Source organism: Juglans regia, chromosome 11 (genome assembly GCF_001411555.2).
Source record: "Juglans regia cultivar Chandler chromosome 11, Walnut 2.0, whole genome shotgun sequence".
NCBI classification, from domain to species: domain Eukaryota; kingdom Viridiplantae; phylum Streptophyta; class Magnoliopsida; order Fagales; family Juglandaceae; genus Juglans; species Juglans regia.
In genome coordinates, this window is record NC_049911.1 from 32207176 (window position 1) to 32229289 (window position 22114).

The following is a 22114-nucleotide window of genomic DNA, read 5'->3' on the forward strand; positions in this document are numbered from 1 at the left end:
ATTTCCACATAACAATGTATTATACCTTTGTATACTGTATACTGATTCCAGATTCAAAATATTTTGCTCATAATTTTCTTTTCTCTTGTGGACCAGAGCCTTGTAACTATTCAGGATGCTGTATTACGGCAGCTTCATGATGATGATCTAACTGTGGTTCAGGCAGTTCTATCTTTAGATGGATTGTCGGATATGATTACTTCTTATGATCTTCTTAAAGAATTGCAGAATGTGCTTAAAAGATGCATTGGCATTCTGATGTTGGGTGAGTTTGACATGTAATAAATGATCTGGCCTGAATTGTTTTGTTCTATATGTTCACTATCTCAGCCAGTGCACTGATATGGTTCTCTTCTGCTATAATTGGTGGCTGACATTATGCACTCGATGATGTTTGGCATCTAATTTTAGGTTTTGGACTTCAGTGTCACCATAGTGAATTGGCTCCTGTTTACATCTGTCTAAATGTTTATGTATCCAAAAAACATCTGTCTAAATGTTGATTTAAATGTTGATTTGAAAGGTGGTAAAGCCTACATATGATGCTAATTTCATTGGCTTTCCATGGGCGGTCTATTATGTTCTGGACTCACTTGCCTAGATCGGTAGTTTTGATTCTATTTCTTATTTGTGTCTAGTTTTGATAGTAGCTGTGGTCCCCCTCCCAATTCCTCAATTGTTAGACCGTGATACAAATATGAACTAAAAAGCCTCCTTATATATTGCTTTTAGAAGGCTTACGTCAGGATTGTGGTTTTCAATTGACGTGTCTTTGTTGATTTTTAGAAAGTTGGTGAATCATGTCTTATTTTACAAGAGATTGCTAGGTATTATGATTCCCTTTTGGAGGAGAAATTAATTAAGGAAGCATTGACGAATTGACTGGATAGAGGTGCAATAATTAGTACGATTGAGAGTGTAGGCGGAGTCAACTCATATTGTAGTTATGTCATCAATAAAATATTGTTTGCGGATAAAATTTTTTTGTAGGTATTTCATGCTGAGAAAGATATTGCAATGCATGGTTTTTCTGGCCAAAAAATTGGCATCCCTAAGTTGGACATGTTTGGGGTCTAAATGAATTTATGCTTTTATTTTCTTCCATAGTTTTGTATATCAAATTATACAATTTTGCACACCGTTGAGGAAAAGTTTCTGTAAGCAACGGAGCTATACATTTAGGATCTACAGAATGGTTACTCATAGAGAAAAAGGATGAACAGAATAGGCTCTTTAATAATTGGGTTTTGGAGATTCTTAAAGTAGAAGTTCTTTAATCAGAGAAGTTTCTCATGGGAAGTCTTTAAGTAGTTTTCCACAGATTTATCCGGATCCACTCTTCTTAAAAAGATGAAATTCATTGGTGGTGTGTCTAGCAGACTGGAACTCAAAACAATAAAAATTAAAAACTAAAAGTTTTTCTTTGCTAGCTCATTATGAACCTACATGTCTCATTTCTTGTTCTGTTCCCATTTGTAGGTTCATCAGATAAAACTAATCTAGCTGCTGATGTTGCTGTTGCTTGCCTGAATAATGCCAACTCAAACTTCCATCATCATGATGATGGCTTGAAGACATTTTCTGCCATGCTGTTTCCTCTACTCTTAATTCTACCAAAGGTTTTGTTTTTTTGTGTTGAACCTGTGTTTGGTGGTTGATTTTTTTTGGTTTCCATGTAGCATATTATTTATGTTTCTCTGTCTTTGGTGTTTGATTTTTCTATCTTACTACCTACAGACACAGATACTGAATTTGAAAGCTTTACAATTAGCCAAGGAAGTAAAATGGCCACTTTTCTCTGATCTTTCTGGTGCCTCCAGAACAAAAAAGGTAAATTATATACTTGTGAGATTCTGTTCACTCCATTATGACAGTTGTCTTTATTTTTGCCAAAACACCTGTGTGAAGAGTTTGTGGGTAATTTTAATGTTCCAACTATTCTTGGCTCTCCACGTATAAGGGAAAATATCGACTCATCTGTGCATGTGTGTTGCAAGACTTAGAAAGTGGTGATTAAAAGACAAGAGAAGGAGTTTCTATATGTGTTTGCATATATGCTTCGTTTTCGTTTATTGTTTGTATTCAATTTTGTCTATGAGAAGATATATAAGCCTACAATAGTGAAGGACTATGGGTGTTTTGATATTCTATTTCCAAACTTTTGTCTAGTCCACTTCCAAAACAAGAAGACATAACAAATTTGGCTTTATATAAATAGGCTTGACCAATTTTGGAGATTTGAAACATGTGTCTGACTCAATGTTTGTGTCAAAAGTCTTTGACAGAACAATTGTCTATCAAGAGAACAGTCCTGTGTCAAAAAAACATTCCGTATCTAGAACTACTCAATTTCAAAGTTTCATTTCATTGGGCTTGGACTGTGTTTCATAATAATATGGACTCATGGCTGGGGTGGGTTCCTGAGACATCCCCATGGTACCATTCTACTTGCGTAATATACAATTTTTCTGATCCATATTCATCTAATATATATTCTTCTTTTTTTACCCTTTTTTCTTTTAATTTATTTTTTCTCCCATTAGGAAAGTTGTATGGTTAGTTTTCATGAAGTTGCATATGAAGTGCAGACATCGCAACCTGGAAATCTTTCTTCAATTAACATGAAGACGATTGCGAGTTTGGCGGAGACTTTTTTGATGAACACTGAGGAAAACTTGGCTTGGCTTGTCAGTAGCAGTTATGATTTCGAGTCGTCGAAGACACTCTTCTTTTTAATGCTGATGCAGTCATTTATGATGCATAATAGTATGTTCTCTCTCCACTTCTACTTTTTTCCTGCAAGTACTCAAATGCTACTCATTCCATATCACTGTGGCGTTCCACAGCATACTCACTGGTTTGCGATGTTTACTCTTCTATCAAGTAACTGATGCATGTCTTTCTTATTTAATTTTGCAAGACTGGTTTTTCTTTGGCTGTGTTCTTCTCTACTTTTTCATGTATAATGCTTTTTTTGATGAATCGGGATTCTGAGCTATGTATTTTCTTGTTTGTTAGAAAGTGGTCAATTTTCAGTACTGTTTGAAGCTTGCTATCCAGTTTTGAAGAGAGAGTTGGAAGCATTGGAGTCTGTGGTTGATGTTTCCATGGAAGAGGTAGGAAAGAAAATTAATAGCAGTTTGATTTTGTTCTTAGATTCTGTGTTCATCCTGATGGAGTTGAATTCTAATTTTTTCTGGTGGTTTGGTCTGTCTTCCTTATTTGATTAACAGTTCAATCCAGAAATTCTAAGTTGGGATTGCAAAAGATTTTTAGAGCAGATGTTTGATTCTAATCTCAGAGCATTAAATACAAAGATCCTGATTTGCATATTTTGGAGGTTACTGGAGAAGTTGATATCAACAGTACATGGAGATGACTTGACAGTTAGTGATATTTCTTTCCTTGGCTGTTTATTTTTCTTGTCTTCTAAGGCTGCTCTGGTGAGTAGTCATTGACATCATTGCTGGATTTTTAAGTTTTCAGTGCTGGATATGAATATTTATGATCATTGCAGGATGCTGATGACAAATGGGTTCTCAGGCTTCAAGATTTGTTCATTTTTTTTGCTACCTCTCAGTTTAAGGATGTTTTCAAGGAACACATTAATTACCTTGTCACTAGGTGCAAGACAGCTCCTGCAAATTTTCTTTCCAGATTTTTTACAGAAGAAGGTGCTTATATGGATTCTCCTTTTAGTACTTGCTTTCTTCTTCTTCCATTCACCTCAAATAACATTCTCTGTCACCATTGCTCTTTCTATCATTTGCTTACCTTGGCTTGCTTATTCACTGCTGGTTTTTCCCCATTCTTCAGTTCTAGTTGTTATTGCTGCCTTTCCTGGTGTTTATATCTACCTCTTTTGTTGTACATACAGAACTTTCTGGCTTAAATCGAACCTTCAACATGTGTTGAACCATGATTTTTTTTTTTTTAAAGTAATCGAGCGAGTGAGAAAAAACACAGGGTCAAGCTTGGTACAGGTAGGGGTGTAAATTTAAACCGGGAAACCGGAAAACCGGACCGGACCGGACCGAACCGGACCGGTTGGTCCGGTTTTGAACCGGTCCGGTCCGGAACCGGTTCCTATTTTATGAAAACCGGCCGGTTCCGGTCCGGTTCCGGTTCCGTAGTTTTTGGGACCGGACCGGACCGAACCGGACCGGTTGGAAAAAAAATATAAAAATTAATTTATATATTATACAAAATATTTATATATATAATATATAATTATATGTTAAATTTTTATATATAATATATATAATTATATATCATATATGAAAAAATTTTATATTATAATTTATAAATAATAACATAAAATGTTAATCTTAAATATGAACATTTGTAATTTATTTGATCATATGTTGTTAATATAATTATATATAAGATAATGTTGTTATAATTTATAAAATAAAAGTTTAATCTTAAAGATAAAAATTTAATTGATCATATGCTTTAAGCATAATATATATATTAAATTTTTAATAATATTATATAATAAGAATTAACACTTTATTATATGTTTTTTACATTTAAAAAAAACCGGAAAACCGGACCGGACCGGACCGGAAACCGGTAAAACCGGAAGTACCGGTTTAGGAGGGTAATCGGGGCGTAATCGGTTTTGAAAAATACAAAACCGGTACATACCGGTTCGGTCCTAGATTTTGTCCAAAACCGGACCGGACCGGACCGGTTACACCCCTAGGTACAGGGGAAGTAGAAAGGGTGAAAACTGAAAAATTAAAAAATATTGAGGATAACTACAAAAAATACAAAAACCCAAAACTCCAGGAAAGGTAAAGTAAGAATCTTTTGAGTCGTGATCCAATCAATGGGCATAAAAATGACTTCCTGGACATATGAATGCAGCGCTTGAGAGAGTTGGTATAACTACTTTGTTTTTGCAATATTCTTGGGCTTATGGACCTTTTTTTTAAGTCGAATTCCTTAGTACTTCACTTTTTTCAGTTTCTACGCTGTTGCTGCTAGTAAACATGAAGATGTGAAAAAGCATGCATCATCCAAAATTGAACACTCTCTATATCATTGTTTTTACTTGGAGAAAAATGAAGGCCAATGGGCATGTTGTCATTTTTTTAGTGCACTTATTGCAGGTTTTTAGCAGGATATTTAATGATTGAGTTTTTTCTATGAGTTATTTGGTACTCCAATCTTTTGTATTTTTTCTATTAACTATTAAAGTAGTCCTAGTGATTTGACCTTCAGACAGATTTTTCTCTGACTTTTAGTTGTTGAACTTTTTATCTATTACTCTCAACTTTGATCGTTTTGGTTGTTCCGTTAGACCCATTAATGGAACCCTCACCACGTGGCTCATAAGCCACATCATCACCGATAAAAATGCGTCAAGTGTCACAACAAATAAAAATAAAATATATTAAAAACCTGCAAGAAAATTTTTTGAAAAACAAAAAAGCCAAGCCATCCCTTTGATGGGGAGGGGAGGGGAACCTCCCGCTTCTGATCTGAAAGTTTATTTTATTAAATCAAAAATATATTTTTTTAAATTTTTTTTGGGTTTTTAAAATTTTATTTTATTTTTAAATTTTTAAATTTTTTTGATATTTTATAATTTTATTTGTTGCAACACGCAGTGCATTTTTATTGGTGATGATGTGGCTTATGAGTGGGTTCCATTTCCATTATTGGGTCTCATGGATGTGCAGCGGACGGATCAAAATGATCCAAGTTGAGAGTACATTGGTGAAAAAGTTCAAAATTAAAAGTTAGGGAGTAGTTTATCTAAAGGCCAAACTGCATAGACCCTTTTAGTATTTAACCCTTTTTTCAGTCAATCATTTGATTGATGAAGATAATTTGTTTTCTGGAAGTTTTATATTTTTGAGGCATTTTCTGATTCTTTGAATATTTTATTTTGAATCAATGTGCCTTCACATTGATGCTATGCTGGCTATTCCTTTTTGTAGGTGTTCCTGTTGCTGTCAAAATTGAGAGTCTCCGCTGTTTTGCACTCCTTTGCTTTCATTCGGAAGATAGATTGCCAATTGAACTTTTTGCTGAATTTCCTTCAGTTCTTGTCCCATTGACCAGTGATAACCAGGTATCAATGTCAATTACCATTAATTTAGTATCATTTATTTTCATTGCTGTGGCAACTTTGAGTTTCTAGATTTTAGGAAGGGTTTCTTAAATATTTCTACTGTAGCAGTCAATTATTTACCTTCTGCAGTTGTTTCATTGAATGCATGCGTATTATTAGGTTCTGATTCCTTAGGATCCACTGTCTTTCCTTTTAGGATATAAAGGTTGCTGCAATGAACTGCATTGAAGGACTCTATGCACTATGGGCTCGTGCAGACTTTTCTAGCAAGAAAAATGGTATCATTGCTGTCGTAGACTCATAATGAAGTTGTTATATGTTCTTTCTATATTTTGCTCCAGTATGGTCATATTCTCAATCTATTCATTGGCAGGGAATAATTGTATTTGGAGTCATTTTCTTGGTGAACTTTTGGGCTTGATGGTTCAACAAAAAAGGCTTATACTATCAGACAAACAATTCTTGCCATCATTGTTGGAATCTTTGCTTAGCTCATCTTCCTGTAGCCTTCTAGTGCCTCAAAGTATTCAACAGAGGTAGGTACCTATGAAATGCTGTTGTTATATAAAACTTAGTTTATACAATATATATATGTATTTTCTGTTTATCTTGTTGCCTTTTCGGTTGGATTTTGGAATTATTTATTTGGCGGTTTCTTTTTACTGTTCTCCTTGATATGTGTGCGACTAAGGATGCTTAACATCCAAAATTTAAGATTTAAATCGAAGGTCCCCCATTGTTGTTATTCATCAATACAAGTTCAGAAGTACTTCTCCCATGAAAGAATACGGTCATTGTATTCCTTTGCTGGATACTGCTTGATTTTATTTACTACAACAATTTTGGTAGTTTCTAGTGTGAGGGGTTGATATGGTTTATACTAACATTTTTCGTACAAATTAACAATTTTCTTGATTAAGGGATGTATTGGTTTTCATATAGATTGAATGTTTATGAGTCTTATTGTTTACTTATATAAAAAAAAAAAGAATGTGTATGAGTCTGAGGATGTGGACAATTAGGCACCTCTTCTGCTAGTACTCTGATAACTTTTTTTTTTTTTTTGGGGGGGGGGGGGGTTGGATTTTTCTCTTGATGTTTGTTTCCTTTTTTTTTTTAGCCTGCCCCAATACTTGATATTCAATTATTTTAAGATTCTTGTATGTTGCGTGATAAAAAGATGCAACTAGGATAAAACGAAGTCTTGGCAAGTTTATCATTTTGGAGCAAAAGTGTGCACAATTTGGATTGTGATGTCTAGTTAGCAGCTGCCTTGGGGTTTTATAATGTGAGTTGGTTGCTTTAGTTCATCTGTTTGTGGCCAAATTACTATGTTGCATCTGTTGATCTTAGGTATGATCTTCATTAATACTTGTAAAAAAAAAGGTATGATCTTCATTAATATTTCTCACGTCGTGTGTCTGATTCCTTCATAATGCCTTTCGCCTTTTGAGCTGTGGAGCTTATAATTGAAATTCTCTCTCTCCACCTCTCCCTCTTTTTACATCTTATGGATTTTTTGCTTGGAAAGTAGAAACTTTTTCATCATGCATTTGTAATGGTTTTTAAATGAACTTTTTTATCAATAATATTTTGAGGAGTACTTTTTTTTTTTGTTATTATTATTTTTTTTTATAAATGATCATATCATTTTTTTCTCTGTCCTTCAAGAACAGTTTCCGAGTATTTAGTTTTTAACTAAATGTCCTTTAATAAGCATATTCTAATCCTAGTTTTTTATTCCCCAACCTTCTTTGACAGGTTTGATCAATCTACAAAAGAAAATATTCTTGCCTTTATTTTGGGTTCTGCTCTCAAACTTTCTGATTATGGGAAGGTTTCACACTATCTTTTATCACCATAATTCCTGTTTATTATTTTCATTTATGTAGACCTTCTCTAGATGCTTTTAGTAGGGGGGAGATAAAATTAAATGGGACTTGAATGTCATATGCAGCTAATGATTCTATCTTTACTCAAAGGAATGGGCAGTGCTGTTATGCACATTAAGGATGTCAAGTCTTTTTTATCTTTACTGTTGGAAAGACGCAGTCAATATTACTTTGAACCGGACAAGTCTTGCCAGAAATTGTTGAAAAATGAGATTGAGATCCTATGTCTTCTTCTGGAGGTAAGTTAAATATGGTTCTAATGTTTGTGAGTTTCTGCTTCCCTTTGTCTTTCTCTGTGTTTAATTTGGATTTCATCGTCTTGTTAAATAGAGCTGTGCTTCGAGCTCTTTTCTTGATGAATATGCTTTTGAAGATTATTTATTGAAGGCATTGCGAGTAAGTTGGTTGCAACTTGTTTAAGATTTGTTCCTATATTCTGGATATTTCTGTTGCCTTGATATAATGACATCTGGTGTTGGACTCTTCAGTTGGACAGCATGGCTTCAGAAGACCCAGCTGTTATACTGCCTATTATCACTGTTTTAAAAAAGCTCAATGGTCATCTTTACAATGGGTTGCAGAATGATGTACAGGTGACTTTTACTCATTAACAGGGACCCATGTATTGCTTGAAAATCCTATTGATTCTCAATATTTTTCTTTAACTACTTTATGTAATCATGGAACAACAATGTATGTTGTCTCCGATGCTCTTTTTTTTAATATAAAATACTTTTTATTCCTGTTATGGCTGAAATCTGTCGTTTTGCTTTTTTGTTCCAAGCAGGAGAGTCTGTTTTATCAACTAGTGTTCTTATTTCGGCATGCTAATGGTGATGTACAAAATGCAACCAGAGATGCCTTCCTGCGGTTAAATGTTTGTCTCTTGCTTTTATCAGTTTCTTTTCTTTGTTGGACTACCTTCAGCAATTTTTGTTATTGCACCACTTATCAAGTATTTTAAATCTGTTGGTAGAACATTTTTGCTTTTGCTTAAGCTTCCACTTCAATTTTGGACTGTTATTTGACGCTCTGAAGGAGAATGCAATTTAATTTCTTAGTATGATCATGATGACCAACCTCTGAGGAGAAAATGAATTAGTATTCATAAGAATATAATGGAAATTAACATATTGAAAAAAAATTATTATGAGAACTCCGTGCCTGAATGAGGTGAGTCAGGCTTCATCTCTGATGAGCAAAACGGATAAGGAAATCTTGGTGCTTTTGAAGTCCTTCTTACTGCCAGTTTATGGGCAAAAAGGTTCCGAAAAGTCCGAAGCTCGATCAAATTAGCTGTAAATCACTTTTATTGGAGAGTCGACTGTGATTTCTTTTTGAGAAGCTATAAAAACTTTTGTTAATAATAAAGTATAGGCGTAACCCAGATATACAGGACTATACAAGAGAGGACACCTAGTTTAGAGGTAGTAGTAGATACTTGGTAATCATGAAAGCTTAGTCCATTGAAATCTATAGCTAATGCTCAAAGGCATTTTGTTTTTTGAAAAAAGACGTTTAAGTTCATCCTTTTCCTTTCTTGATCTTCGAAGTTCCGACCATTCCTCTCCTTCAAAATGCACCAGAAAAGACATGGTGGCCATCTTCCACACTGTTATAATTTGTGGATTGCTGTATAAACCTTTACAACTTGGAAAGAGATCTACCTCCCTTATGGGCATTACCCATGCTAACCCCATTCTGCTAAATTTTGGCTTCCTCACAGTAGGTTAACTTTGATGTTGATTTACAATATGTGGATTTATTTTTAATGATTGGATGAAATAGATGGGTACTCAGAGCCCTTTATTCCCTTGATCTTCAGGCTAGTTTTTTATGCCAGCTTAACCACACATCCTAGAACTACTCAAAATTAATTTAGCTATCTGAGGGTTTGCTTCTTATGCTTATGTGAAAGAAGCCTGTACACGTGGAATCTGTGCCGATAAAAGGATTGTCATACTGTTACTGTTCATTTAGACATTATCTTTGTTTGTTTCCTTAAAAAAAAACAAATATATCGAGATTGCTGAACCACCCTGTTTCTTTGTCCATGGTGCATATTTCCACACAAAAATCTTAAGGAATTTTATTCAATGTTAAAATTCTGAAGTTAGGGACCATTTTGTTTTGGTTTTCTTGGGCTTGAAAGATCACATATATTAGGAGCAAAAGCACGATCCAAAAGGAAATAGGATTGTTTGTGTTTCAGAATGGTTTCATATCTTGCCATTGATAAAAAAGCAATGGACGGCTTCAAGCTCTAAGGGCTGTTCTTTTGTGCTTTGAAGCCGTTTCAGGGCTCAAGGTGAACCTGGGAAAGTCGGAATTGGTCCTGGTAGGGGTGGTGGATAATATCAATCATCTAACAGAGTTGTTGGGGTGCAAAGTGGTCTCTCTTCCTATGAAATACCTCGGATTACCCTTGTGAGCCTCTTTCAAGGCAAAAAATATTTGGGATGGGGTGGTAGAAAAGGTAGAAAGAAGATTGGAGGGTTGAAAGCGGCTCTACCTTTCAAAAGGGGGGGAGACTAACTCTCATCGAAAGTACTCTCTCAAATCTTCCTACATACTCTCTCATTATTCCCTTTACCGGTGGGTGTGGCCAATTGGATCGAAAAAATGTTTAGGGCCTTCTTGTGGGGAGGCATGGGAGAGGCGCAGAAATTCCATTTAGTGAGCTGGCAAAAAGTGTGCTGCCCGAAGGAGATGGGAGGCTTGGGGGTGAGTAATTTATTCTTTTTTAATAAAGCTCTCCTTGGGAAGTGGCTGTGGAGATTCCAATCGGAAGGGGAATCGCTATGGAGATTGGTTATTGATCGGAAGTATGGTTGTGATTGGGGGGGTTGGTGTTCCAAGTAGGGTAGGGGTAACTATGGGGTGAGCCTCTGGAAATTTATTACAAAAGGGTGGAAGGTGTTCATAAAACACACTATTTTTGAGGTGGGAAAGGGTACAAGAATCACCTTTTGGTTCGATGTATGCTGTGGTGAGAGAGCCTTATTTTCTGTTTTTCCTGGAGTATTCAGATTGGCGGCAAATCAGCAAGCAGCTGTCTGGGATGTAATGAGTCGAGCTAATGGTAATGTACATTGGAATATGATCTTATCCAAAACGCGCAGGATTGGGAGGTGGATGAAATAATGACTTTTTACAGCTTTCTTTATTCCAAGAAGATAGGTGGAAATGGGCGAGATAGCATGTTGTGGAAACACTCGGGGAGCAGGAAATTCTCAGTTAAATCTTTCTATAAGGTGCTGGCAGCACACCAGCCCAATGGGTTTCCTTGGAAGGGTATTTGGAGAGTCCCCGTACCCCCTAGAGTTGCATTTTTTACTTGGACCGCAGCTCTAGGAAAGATTTTGACGGCTGATAATTTAAGGAAACATGGTGTGATTGTGATGGAGTGGTGCTACATGTGTAAAAACAATGGTGAATCAATTGAGCATCTTTTTTTGCATTGTGAGGTGGCAAGGGAATTATGTGCGGGTATTTTCAGTTGAGCTGGGTTGTCTTCGGTCATTTCCAAGAGTGTGGTGATCTCTTAGCATGTTGGAATAGGAAGCATCATTGCCCTCAACTAGCAGCAACATCGAGGATGGTTCCTTTGTGTCTATTGTGGTGTATTTGGATGGAGCGCAATGAGAGGTGTTTCAACAACAAGGAGAGAACTGTGGGGGAATTATGGATTTTTTATTTTATTTTCTTTAGTCCAATGGTTTGCTGCTATTGTATTAAAGGGAGGGAATGCCCATGAGTTCTTGCTTTCATTTCAACTTTCTAGAATGTAATTAGGTGTCTCGTTTGTATACTTCCGGTGTACATGGGCTGTGCCTAGTTTCATTGCATCAATAAAGTTTCTTACTTATCAAAATAAAAAAAAGGGAATGGTTTCATATCTTGCCGATCTAAACTTAAGTGCTGTAAACTTTTCTATAATTGCAACATAATCGTCTTGCATGCTATATAGAGTGAGTGTGCTAGATGTTGCTTTGTTTCTATTTTTTGATTATTACTTTTTTGATTATTATATTGTATTGAATATATCAAAAAGAAAAAATCTAATTAAATATGCTGGCGAGTTTTTTGGAGGGAATTTACTTTTAGTTTGTTTTAGTGATGTGAAGGAAAATGATTCCCTTTGGATTTTGCAGATATCCTGTTCCTCTGTTGGTCAGATGCTCAATTTTATTCTCAGTCAGGAAAGTCTCATAATTAGTTCAGCATATGGAAAGAAGAAGAAGAAGTTACTTGAGCGTAGTAGGTCAAACCTTCCTCATAACGTGATATGCAAAGGAGGAGATGCACTGTCTTTACTTAGCTCTCTGCTTGATGTTTTGCTACTGAAGAAAGACATTGTAAACAGGTCTGCTTTTTGGAATGTTTCTAATTCTGGATTTAGTAAAATTCTGCTGGTGGTGTTGGAGCAAATGCTGATGCATAGTACTTTCTCAGACTAAATTGATTCAATTTACTGGTTGCAGGGATTCTCTTGTAGGACTCTTATTTAAGCTTCTTGGCAAAGTCTTTTCAGATGAATGGATACAAGGCACTCTTATCCAGGATGAAAAGGTGATCCAAGTATCACCCAACATTTCTCAGGCCATGTCTAGCGCAATGTGTTACATTCAGCAGACACTGTTAGTAATCCTGGAAGATATTTGTGCTTCACTTGTCAATGCTGTTCCACTTAAGGTGTGCCACCCATTTTTCTGGATTTGGAAAACATCATTTGGTGATGCTAACAGTCTCTACTACTCTCCCATTATTTATTCCTGTTTTTTTTTAATTTTGCTTGGCTCATGTTCATTGCAGGGTGACATCATACATGAAACAAACATCAAGTTGTTGGTGGAGTGTGCCAATTCTGCAAAAGATGGAGTCACCCGTAACCATGTATTTTCACTTATTTCCTCTGTAGCAAAGGTCGTCCCAGAAAAAGTTTTGGAGCATATACTAGATATTCTTAGTATCATTGGAGAATCCACTGTATCCCAGGTTTGTTGATATATTTGTTTTTTTTTTGCATAGGTTACGATGTAACAATGCTAATTTTATTTTAATTTTGTGACTAAACATGGTATGTCTGTTGGATCAATGCCCCGTTTCCTGGATAGCCCTGGCACTCATATAGAGGAAAAAATACAACTTTTATGAAAGCTTAGGGACTTTTTGAACAGCATATTAGATAGTTCACAAGCTTTCAATTTCAACCTTAACAGTTTTAGTTGCCTGATGTATAATGTAGAATAAAGTAGGTATGGTTGGTTGGCCAGCTCTGGCTTACTCCACCTAGGTTCTTAATTAAATTCCCTTAGGTTCTTAAATGAAATTCCCTTCTCTTTACAAGAAAAAAGAAAAAAATCTACTGGAAAACATAACTTACACATCCATATGGGATTGTACCTATTATCTCACCCTTCACTCCTTGTGTATAGGAAGAGGGGATGGCATTTAGTAAAACAATGATTGGAAGGCATCCTATCTGGGATGACTAAGGGGCTGTTTGGATTGAGAGAGCATCTCAACTCATCTCATTTCATCTTATCTAATCATTACAACTTTCCCAAGTTTCCACACAAAATACAATAAACAATTCAACATTTTCAAATCCCAAAACAAAAATAATATTAAAAAATAATATTCTAACAATATTTTATTCAACTTTCAACTTTCATCTCATTTCATCTCAACTCACTATCCAAACCTCCCCTAAATCTTTGATCTGTACTAATCATGTAATCTTTCTAATCTGTCTGCAGATTGACAATCATTCTCAGCGTGTATTTGAGGATCTTATATCTGCATTGGTTCCATATTGGCTGTCTAAGACACACAACGTGGACAAATTACTTCAAGTAAACTATCTGTCTTTAGCTGTCAACATCTCTTCTGCTCCATTTGCTATAATTATGTCTAGGATAGTATTCTAATTTGGTTGAGTTTTTCCTTAAGGTTTTTTTGAAGGTGCTGCCTGAAGTAGCTGAGCACAGAAGGCTGCTAATTGTTGTATACTTATTAAGGTAGCATCAGTTTTTATAATTTTTTTTTATAACTCTAGTTGTCTTGTTGGTTCTTCATCTCCTGCTTAAGTTGACGTGCTCCTCCACAGGACTCTGGGAGAACATAGTAGCCTGGCTTCATTGCTTGTTCTTCTATTCCGTTCATTGGTTTCAAGGAAAGGATTATCTTGCCTTAAAAACTTGTGCTATTCAGAGAATTTCACAGTATTGATGCACAAAGAGTGGGAGTATGACTTTGCATTTCAAATTTGTGAGCAATATTCATGCCTGATATGGCTTCCAGCTCTTGTTCTGCTGCTTCAACAAATAGGGAAAGGTAATCTGTGTCAAGAACTTTTTATGGAATTGCTATTTGCTTTGCAATTCACTGTACATAAAATGGAAGGTCCAGAGTTCGCTGTCAAGCTTGAATCAGGGGAAGATTCAGATGATATTCAGGTACGAATCATTTAGCTTTTACTATAGCTTTCTGAATCATTAATTGTTTGTTCAGAAGGCCTTGGATTTGTTCTTCAGGAACCTCTTGCTTACATTATGTCATCATCTGCAACTTTTCATTGTACTTTGCTATCCTGTTATTCACTTACATATACCGCCATTCAATATTTCAGGGCTCACATAATAGTTTAATTTCCTGAGGGCTGGGATGGTAAATCCTCTTGAAAACGAACTGACCCAAAATACTAATCCAAAATTGACTAGCATCAGTCGTCACCTATCAAAGACTTGCTTTGCTTTATATATCTATACCATTGGGGCTTCCATTCTGTGTTTAGATATCCTTTTTTTGATAGGTAATCAGGAATTATATTCATAAGAAAAGGAATGTAACAATCCAATCCCAATATTATTAGGGATTTAATATTGATAATTTTATTGGGTCTAAATTAGGCTTAATGGACCATTTTGGATAAGCTAATGGGCTATTATTTATTGAGGTTTGTATCATGTGGATCCTATATTATAGACCATATAATAAATTAATTTATTTATATCTTAAAATATTATAAAAAATATTTTACTGTTTATATATTACTATTATGAATTTTGTCAAATTCTATTAGTAAGATGTGTAATTTTAACTCAAGTTATCATTATTGTTATTATTATTATTTTTTTGATGACGGGGGGAACTACCCCATAGTAGAGCCCTTAGGACTCACCCATGGAACCTAATAGGATAATGTATTTATAGGGACCATTTTGCTCCGTCCAAATGCACCAACACATACTTATAGGGACCATCTTCAATATTTCTACCACTTGAGGATTGCCTTGGAGTCCTCTCCAGCTTGCCAGAAAATTCACCAGCCTACGAGGCATGGCTCAGGATAATCCAATCCCACAACAAAATCATCCCACAAGGTCCTGGCCACCTCCCAATTAGAAGTAGGTGATCTACTGATTCTCCATTTTTCTTACAAATGCAACATCAGTCCAACACCATTACTCGAAGTTTCCTCAGATTGTCTGTAGTAACAATCTTGTGTAGGAATGCTGCTGTTCAAACAAAAAAAGCTGCATTTAGAGGGGTTTTCGTTCTTCCATATATTTCATCATGGAAAAGATGTCATGCCCTAGCTAGTTAGAACTTGGTAGAATGATCTAATTGCGAATCTACCTTTTATGGAGGGGCTCCAGCTGATCTTATCTATGGTTCCCTCAGTCAACCTGACAGAATATAGTAGGCAAAGAACTTGCTGATAACCTCCAACTCCCAATCTCAACCTTAGTAAAATCTACATTACATTGAGGTCGGAGCCGTGAGAGAAGAACAAGAGATCAACTATTGAAGCATCCTTCGCCTGTACAAGGTAAAAAACGTCAAGGAATGTTTCTTTGAGGCTTTGTTCACCACACCATTTGTTGTGCCAAAATTTGACTCTAGAACCATCACCTATTTCAATACGTGCATGGCTTAAGATAGTCTCCCACCCTTTTCTAATGTATTTCCACAAACCCACCCCATATGGTTCACGTACCACATGATTTCTTTGGAAGACTGTTTTTGTGGGTCATTGCTCTTGATTTGAATGGTCTCATCTTCCATGATTTCTTTGTAATTGTTTCTAGTTCTTAAATAGGTGTATTCATATGTATACTTCCAGTGTACCTGGGCTATGCCTATCTTTATATCAATAAAAAAGACTATCCTTTATTATAAGTCTTTTTAACGATTCAGTGGCTGGTTTTTGAACCTAACAACAGATGCCACGGATTTCTTAAAGTGAGCGAAGTAATATGCTCAATTCAAAACGTCTATCTACTTCTCTAGCACGTCCTTGTAAACGATATTATGAGGAGAGTCCTCCCTTTTTTAATCCTACACTTTATCGGAGCATTTTAGACTACGTGGCATGGAACGTGTATCCACCATTCATTCATGAACGTTGTTTCGAGATCAAAGAAGAACCTCTAGCCTTTGCTAGAACAGAGTCACTCAATTGAGTAAGAAGTCAGATAATTTCGGAAGAGACTTCTTTTTTTACTATTTGAGGCAAGGGCAGAGGTTTCCGTTACTTGCCCCCTCTTTGCTTGTCTCTCTGAGTGCAGGCTCTGAAAGACCTGCTTCTCGGTATATGGGTATATGGCAGTGAGTTCTTTGTGAAGGAGTGGCCATTTAGAGATGAAGCGGACTTCTTCATTCAACGGATTTCATTCATTCATTCACTGGCTTTCCTCTCTATGAAGTTAGGGTGGATTTGGTTTTTTCATAGGCTCAAACATGATTTGAAGGTCCTAGCTACGCCATGCGTTCCATACAAAATCTGGAAAGCTGCAGGGATGACAAAAATAGGGCGCTTTCCTTTCATATGTATACTTCCAGTGTACCTGGGCTATGCCTATCTTTATATCAATAAAATAACTTATTACTTATAAAAAAAAGATATTGGTGTGCAAACAATTGACCAGTTCACCAAATGGAATTTGAACTCGTGTCCCATCCCACTCCACAAGAAATCTCGTTGTAGCTTTTCAATACGATTGGCTACCTTTGGAGGGATCGGGATCAAAGACAAAAAATATGTAGGTAAATTAGAGAGGGTACTTTTGATAAGAGTAAGCCAACCCCCTTTAGACAAGTATAACTTCTTCCAAGAAGCCAATCGATGTTCCACCTTTTCAATCACCTGCGATTTGAATGAAGCACCCAATGGAAAGCCAAGATACTTCATAGGTAGAGAAGATACCTTACATCCATGAGGTGAGCTAAATTCACCGCATTGGGAACAACCCCCACCAGCACCAATTCAAACTTGGCAAGATTCACTCTCAATCTAGAGACGGCTTCAAAAAAGCAAATGAGAAATATCAATAGAGCCATAATCACCATTTTTCCAAAACACATCTTGCAAGAAGATAGAGCAAGAAGTTCCAGTTGAGATGATCGTAAGCTTTCTCCATGTCTAGTTTGCACAATAATCTAGGTTCTTTAGATTCAAGTCTTTTGTCCAAGACTTCATTGGCAATTAATGGTAAGTCAAGAATTTGTCAATCTTTGATGAACGCATTTTGAGGCTTTGAAATTAACTTCTCCATCACTTCACTCAATATGTTCGCTAGGACTTTAGAAAGGATCTTGTACACTACATTCACTAACTCATTAGGGCGGTAGTCTCTTACATTCACGGGCCCCATTTTTTTTAGGATGAGAGCTTTAAAAAGTAGCATGTAGATATTTTTAAAACTTCTTAGTAGTATGAAACTATTGAATCACCCTCATGAGATTATCCTTGATCACTTCCCAACAAACTTGGAAGAAGCCCATGTTAAACCATCAGGTAGGGGTGAAAATCGACTGTTTCGGTTTGGTTTTGATCCAAAAGTGAAACTGAACCGACCACTTATATACATGTTTAAAACCGGCCGGTAAAGGGGGAGAAAATCATCGATGTCAGTTTCGGCGTTATCCCGGTCGGCAGTTGGTGTCCCTTCGGCATCGCGATGAGATGAAAACTTAGAAACCCTAAATTGAAACGACGCCCGTCATTTCATTCTATTTTTTTTTTCTAAATTATACATGTAAAACAAACGACGTTGTTTTACCTAAGATATATATATATATTATATCGGTTGGTTCGACGGTTTGAACCTGGTTCAAACCGGGACCAAACTGACCAATATCAGTTTCATCAATTTCCTACCGCCGGCCGACCGGTTCTCTGCCGGTTCACATCGGCGACAATCGGTTCCATTGGTTTCTGTACAAACCTACCATCAGGGCCTGAAACCTTGTCACTAGCCATGCTATGGATCACTTTACGCACTTCATCTTCTTCGAACGGCCTCTCAAGCCACCCTAAGCCCTATTGTTCTAATGATTTAAAAGTTAATCCATCCACTTTTGGTCTCCTTGTGTACTGTTCTAAGAGGAGGTACTCATAATATTGTACAATGTGGTTCTTGATGACTAGTTGGTCCGATTAAAGGGGCACCGTTTACCATCCAAGCCTCAATTGCATTGTTCTTTGTATGCGAATTAGCCACCCAATGGAAAACTTTGTGCACTTATCTCCCTCATTTAGCTGTTGTGCCCTTGATTTTCTTTCTCCAAGAGATCTCCTCCATCAATGTTGCTCTTTTAAGTTTCGTGACTACTTGACTCTTAGGGAGATATTGCCTCCTCCTCGCCTTCCAAACCCTGTAGCTCCTCCAAGAGAGAGCACCTCTGGTGGGCCACATTCCCAACTCCATTGCTTTAAATCATTCTTCAGCGCATTTAGCTTTTTTGCCATTATGAAACTTGGAGAACCTTGGAAGCAATATGACAACCACCATTGTCTGATCTTGTCTACAAAACCGTCAGTTTAAGCCACATATTCTCAAATTTAAAATACCTTGTGCTCCCTTGGATTTCTTCACTGTCTAAGATGATAGGGAAATGATCGGTAGTCGTTTTTGAAGTACATTTGGAAAAATGTAACTCTCAATTTGGAGTTACCAAAAACCTATCAATCCTTGACCAAGATGGGTGTTTATGATTGTTGGACCATATGAACGTGCCTCCAATTAAAGGAATATCCACAATATCATGCTAAAAAATGAAGTCATAATAATCCCTCATAGTGGGGCAAATGTGATACGCACCCGATTTTTCACTTGGGAAGTGGGTGACATTAAAGTCCCCCCCGATACAGTTTGGTAACTCCCACCAACTAAGGAGCCTCGCCAATTCTTCCCACAATAATTGTCTTTCAGAATCATCTTCTATATTCTTAAAGGAGCAAGCCACGGTTAATTCATCTTCTATATTCTTAAAGGAGCAAGCCACGGTAAATTCTCCTACACATTCATCCATTCTCTCCACTACACTTTTATCATACATAACTAAAACACCTCCTTAAGATGGCAAGTACGACCAGCCAACATGATGGCATCTCCATACGCTTCAAACTATTTCTCTAGTGATAAATTCCAGCTTAGTTTCCTGTAAACAAATTATATCTCCCTTCCATTGTCGGATTAAGTTTCTAATTTGGAGCTGCTCGTTACTCCCATTCAGCCCCTTTACATTCCATGATATAACTTTTGGTTTCATAAAGAGACCATCTTTGCCCTTCCCTTGAGGCGCCCCCGGTTTGAGCTCCTCCCTCCTACTACTTCGTTTATTGCCCAAGTAAGCCTCTTGAGTTCTCTCGCTTATGTTTTGGCTGAAATGTGAGATGGGTCGGAGCTGGGATGTGAGTATCCAACCTTCTATAGCTGTGAGTAATGCCATGAATTCATCTTTGAAACCCTTGCAGGTGATCCCTATACAATGCTTGATCTCCATTACTTTTTGAGTAACAATCTAATTCGCTGAGGTGAAATGAGATTAAGGGAATAGGTTGTTCCCCATCATTTGTTGTCCTGCCCATCTCTGCATACTCCCTTCAATAACCATTTATGGAAATTGTTGCTGCCCACCGCCCCCATCAAACTCAAATAACACCAAGGCTTCTTCCATTTGGACCTCCCCCACAGCGCATAGAGTTTCCCCTTCCGTTTCCTCAATCTCAGAGTTGACCAACGAGTGTTTCTGAGCTACTTCATTTTCCGATGCTGGTATTGTCACCTTCACAGCTAGGCTATTAGTCATGAGCCTAGATGATTCCGGCGCAAGTTTCTGTGGCCCCCCGCCTGTGCATTGGCCCTCATTGACAGACAACATTATTTGGGCTAAGAGCTTGTTTTCCGATGCCAGTACCGTCAACTTCGCAACGACAGAGATGGTCATCAACCTAGATAACTTGGCGCACGATTCTGTGCCACTCCATGCTCTGCCCTTGCTGGTGGCTTGAGGATCTTTGTCGCCGTCTCATATGGACCTACCTCCTAACTTTCTGACGTTGATACTGGCAAAGTAATGTTAGACATAGCACTAGGTGTTTCCGCGGGAGTTTCTGTCTCACCTTTGGCCAAAGTTGTTGGTCTTTCAGCGGCCCTTTCACGGTTGCGGATGTTGAGCCCCACTCGAAGGTAGTGAGCCCAACCTGTTTTAGGATCCATTTCTTCCTGGGTACACGAGTTGAGTGGGTCCAGCCCAGTCCAATTTTATTTTTACCTTTATCGGGCTTGATGGGTTTCGACCCATTGCTAAGTACCCATCCATGTAAATTCTCTAATCCGTTCTTTGGTTGGCCCGTGCCCAGGCTCAGGCCAATATCCAATTTATACATAAGTACTCCTACCATCTTCTTCAAAATCCCCAAGTCTCCTTCAAGCATTTTAAGACACTCTACTCTTTGCTTTCTATCGAGCCGACGTTAAGCAGACCACCTCTGACCATGCTTCTCTGCAACGGTAACACTCTCCCCGACTGCTCTTCCCTACTTCACCTCCCTATGCCACCCATTGTCGCCTTTGCATATGACTTGACCTGCTTTGCCTTCCCCTTGTTTGCCACCCTTGTCGGGAGGAAAGACAATGCTTTGAGCCTTGTATGTCGGGATGATGGACAGAACATGCTTTATTGCTTTTGGGATCACTAAAAGTCCTCGATGCCCACTACTACCATATTTTGCTGGTTCTATATAACGCCTGAAAGCATTAGAACGACGATGAGCAAAGATAGCCTCCATCACGATACGTCTTGCAGAAATCTGTCTTGCCCTCCGATAATGAGCTTTCTTCCAAAATGTTTGCCAACCAGCGTGCACTGGCCCAGCTTAGTACCATCTCTTTTGTCACCTTCCTAGTCCTCTCAATAATACGAATGCATTTTGCCCCCTCCAACGATAAAACAAACACCTTTGTTTTCATCAGTGAGTGTTTTAAGAAACCCATTCTATAGACTAGGACAAATAATTAAACGCAATTGACTGTGGAACTTGATTTCGACCCCACAAGTCACAAGACAGTATCATGTAACTAGAGAAAAGCAGCCCCTGTATGGCCCACAACAGAAAACGTTTTGGAGAATTGTGAGTATCGTTAGTTGGTCTTAAGCAGCTATCTTTGGTTTTTATGGGGTTCTGGGAAAGTATGGGCCCATATTGAGTATGTTTTGATGGAAAAAAAGTTTTTGTGATATGTTTTTATTGGGTTTGGTAAAAGTGGTGGGGCCATTGAAAATAAGTTTGGAAATAAAATCTTGTGAGGTGGTTCTTGTGATAAATTTGGCTCGTATTTTTTTTTTGTCAAAGAAATTAAGGTAAATTATAACATGCAAATATATATTTTTCTTTCTAGAGAGGAAAACTTGTTCTGGTGTTTAAAAGTAAGTATAGTAGCCTGTGGAGAATACTTTTTAGATCCCACTTAGAAACGAGCTCCATATTTTTGAAATAGTTAGTTTGTTATTTTTGGCTAGCTACATCAATTTTTTAAGACATGATTCTACAACTATAAAAAACGTAGTTTCCTTTTTTCAGTTTGCATAAATTTAAGACCATCCTAAAATAGAATGAACTTTTTTTTTTATTATTATCTGGCAGTTGTGGAATGTTAAGATCCAAATCTTTCTTTTGATAGGTAAAGGCCTTGAGCTTAGGGGTATGCTCCCATTAGGTCTAAGGTTCAAATCCCCTTGGGTGCAGACAATTTCTAGGGGCCATCGGACTGGGGGATTTTTTCCTTGAATTACCCGAGGTGCACTTGCGGGAAACTTCTTGCCGAGGGCCTGTGCACTCCCG

The 22114-nt window shown here is 37.3% G+C and overlaps 1 protein-coding gene across 2 annotated transcripts in view; it reads left to right on the plus strand.

The window, feature by feature from the left end:
• Nucleotides 1-22114, plus strand: part of LOC108998836 (uncharacterized protein At3g06530) — a 36018-nt gene that overhangs the window by 6764 nt on the left and 7140 nt on the right. Inside the window, exons 13-33 of one of the 2 annotated variants that reach the window (XM_018975545.2) lie at nt 97-265; nt 1480-1619; nt 1738-1830; nt 2544-2766; nt 3019-3116; nt 3234-3386; nt 3518-3674; nt 5952-6085; nt 6282-6363; nt 6459-6621; nt 7847-7922; nt 8043-8216; nt 8308-8373; nt 8466-8570; nt 8765-8854; nt 12132-12343; nt 12462-12672; nt 12793-12975; nt 13740-13835; nt 13933-14000; nt 14090-14438. In XM_018975545.2, coding sequence (XP_018831090.1) covers nt 97-265; nt 1480-1619; nt 1738-1830; nt 2544-2766; nt 3019-3116; nt 3234-3386; nt 3518-3674; nt 5952-6085; nt 6282-6363; nt 6459-6621; nt 7847-7922; nt 8043-8216; nt 8308-8373; nt 8466-8570; nt 8765-8854; nt 12132-12343; nt 12462-12672; nt 12793-12975; nt 13740-13835; nt 13933-14000; nt 14090-14438 — 3042 coding nt within the window. The remainder of the gene's footprint in view (nt 1-96; nt 266-1479; nt 1620-1737; nt 1831-2543; nt 2767-3018; nt 3117-3233; nt 3387-3517; nt 3675-5951; nt 6086-6281; nt 6364-6458; nt 6622-7846; nt 7923-8042; nt 8217-8307; nt 8374-8465; nt 8571-8764; nt 8855-12131; nt 12344-12461; nt 12673-12792; nt 12976-13739; nt 13836-13932; nt 14001-14089; nt 14439-22114) is intronic. The other variant, XM_018975547.2, reaches the window with a different exon arrangement.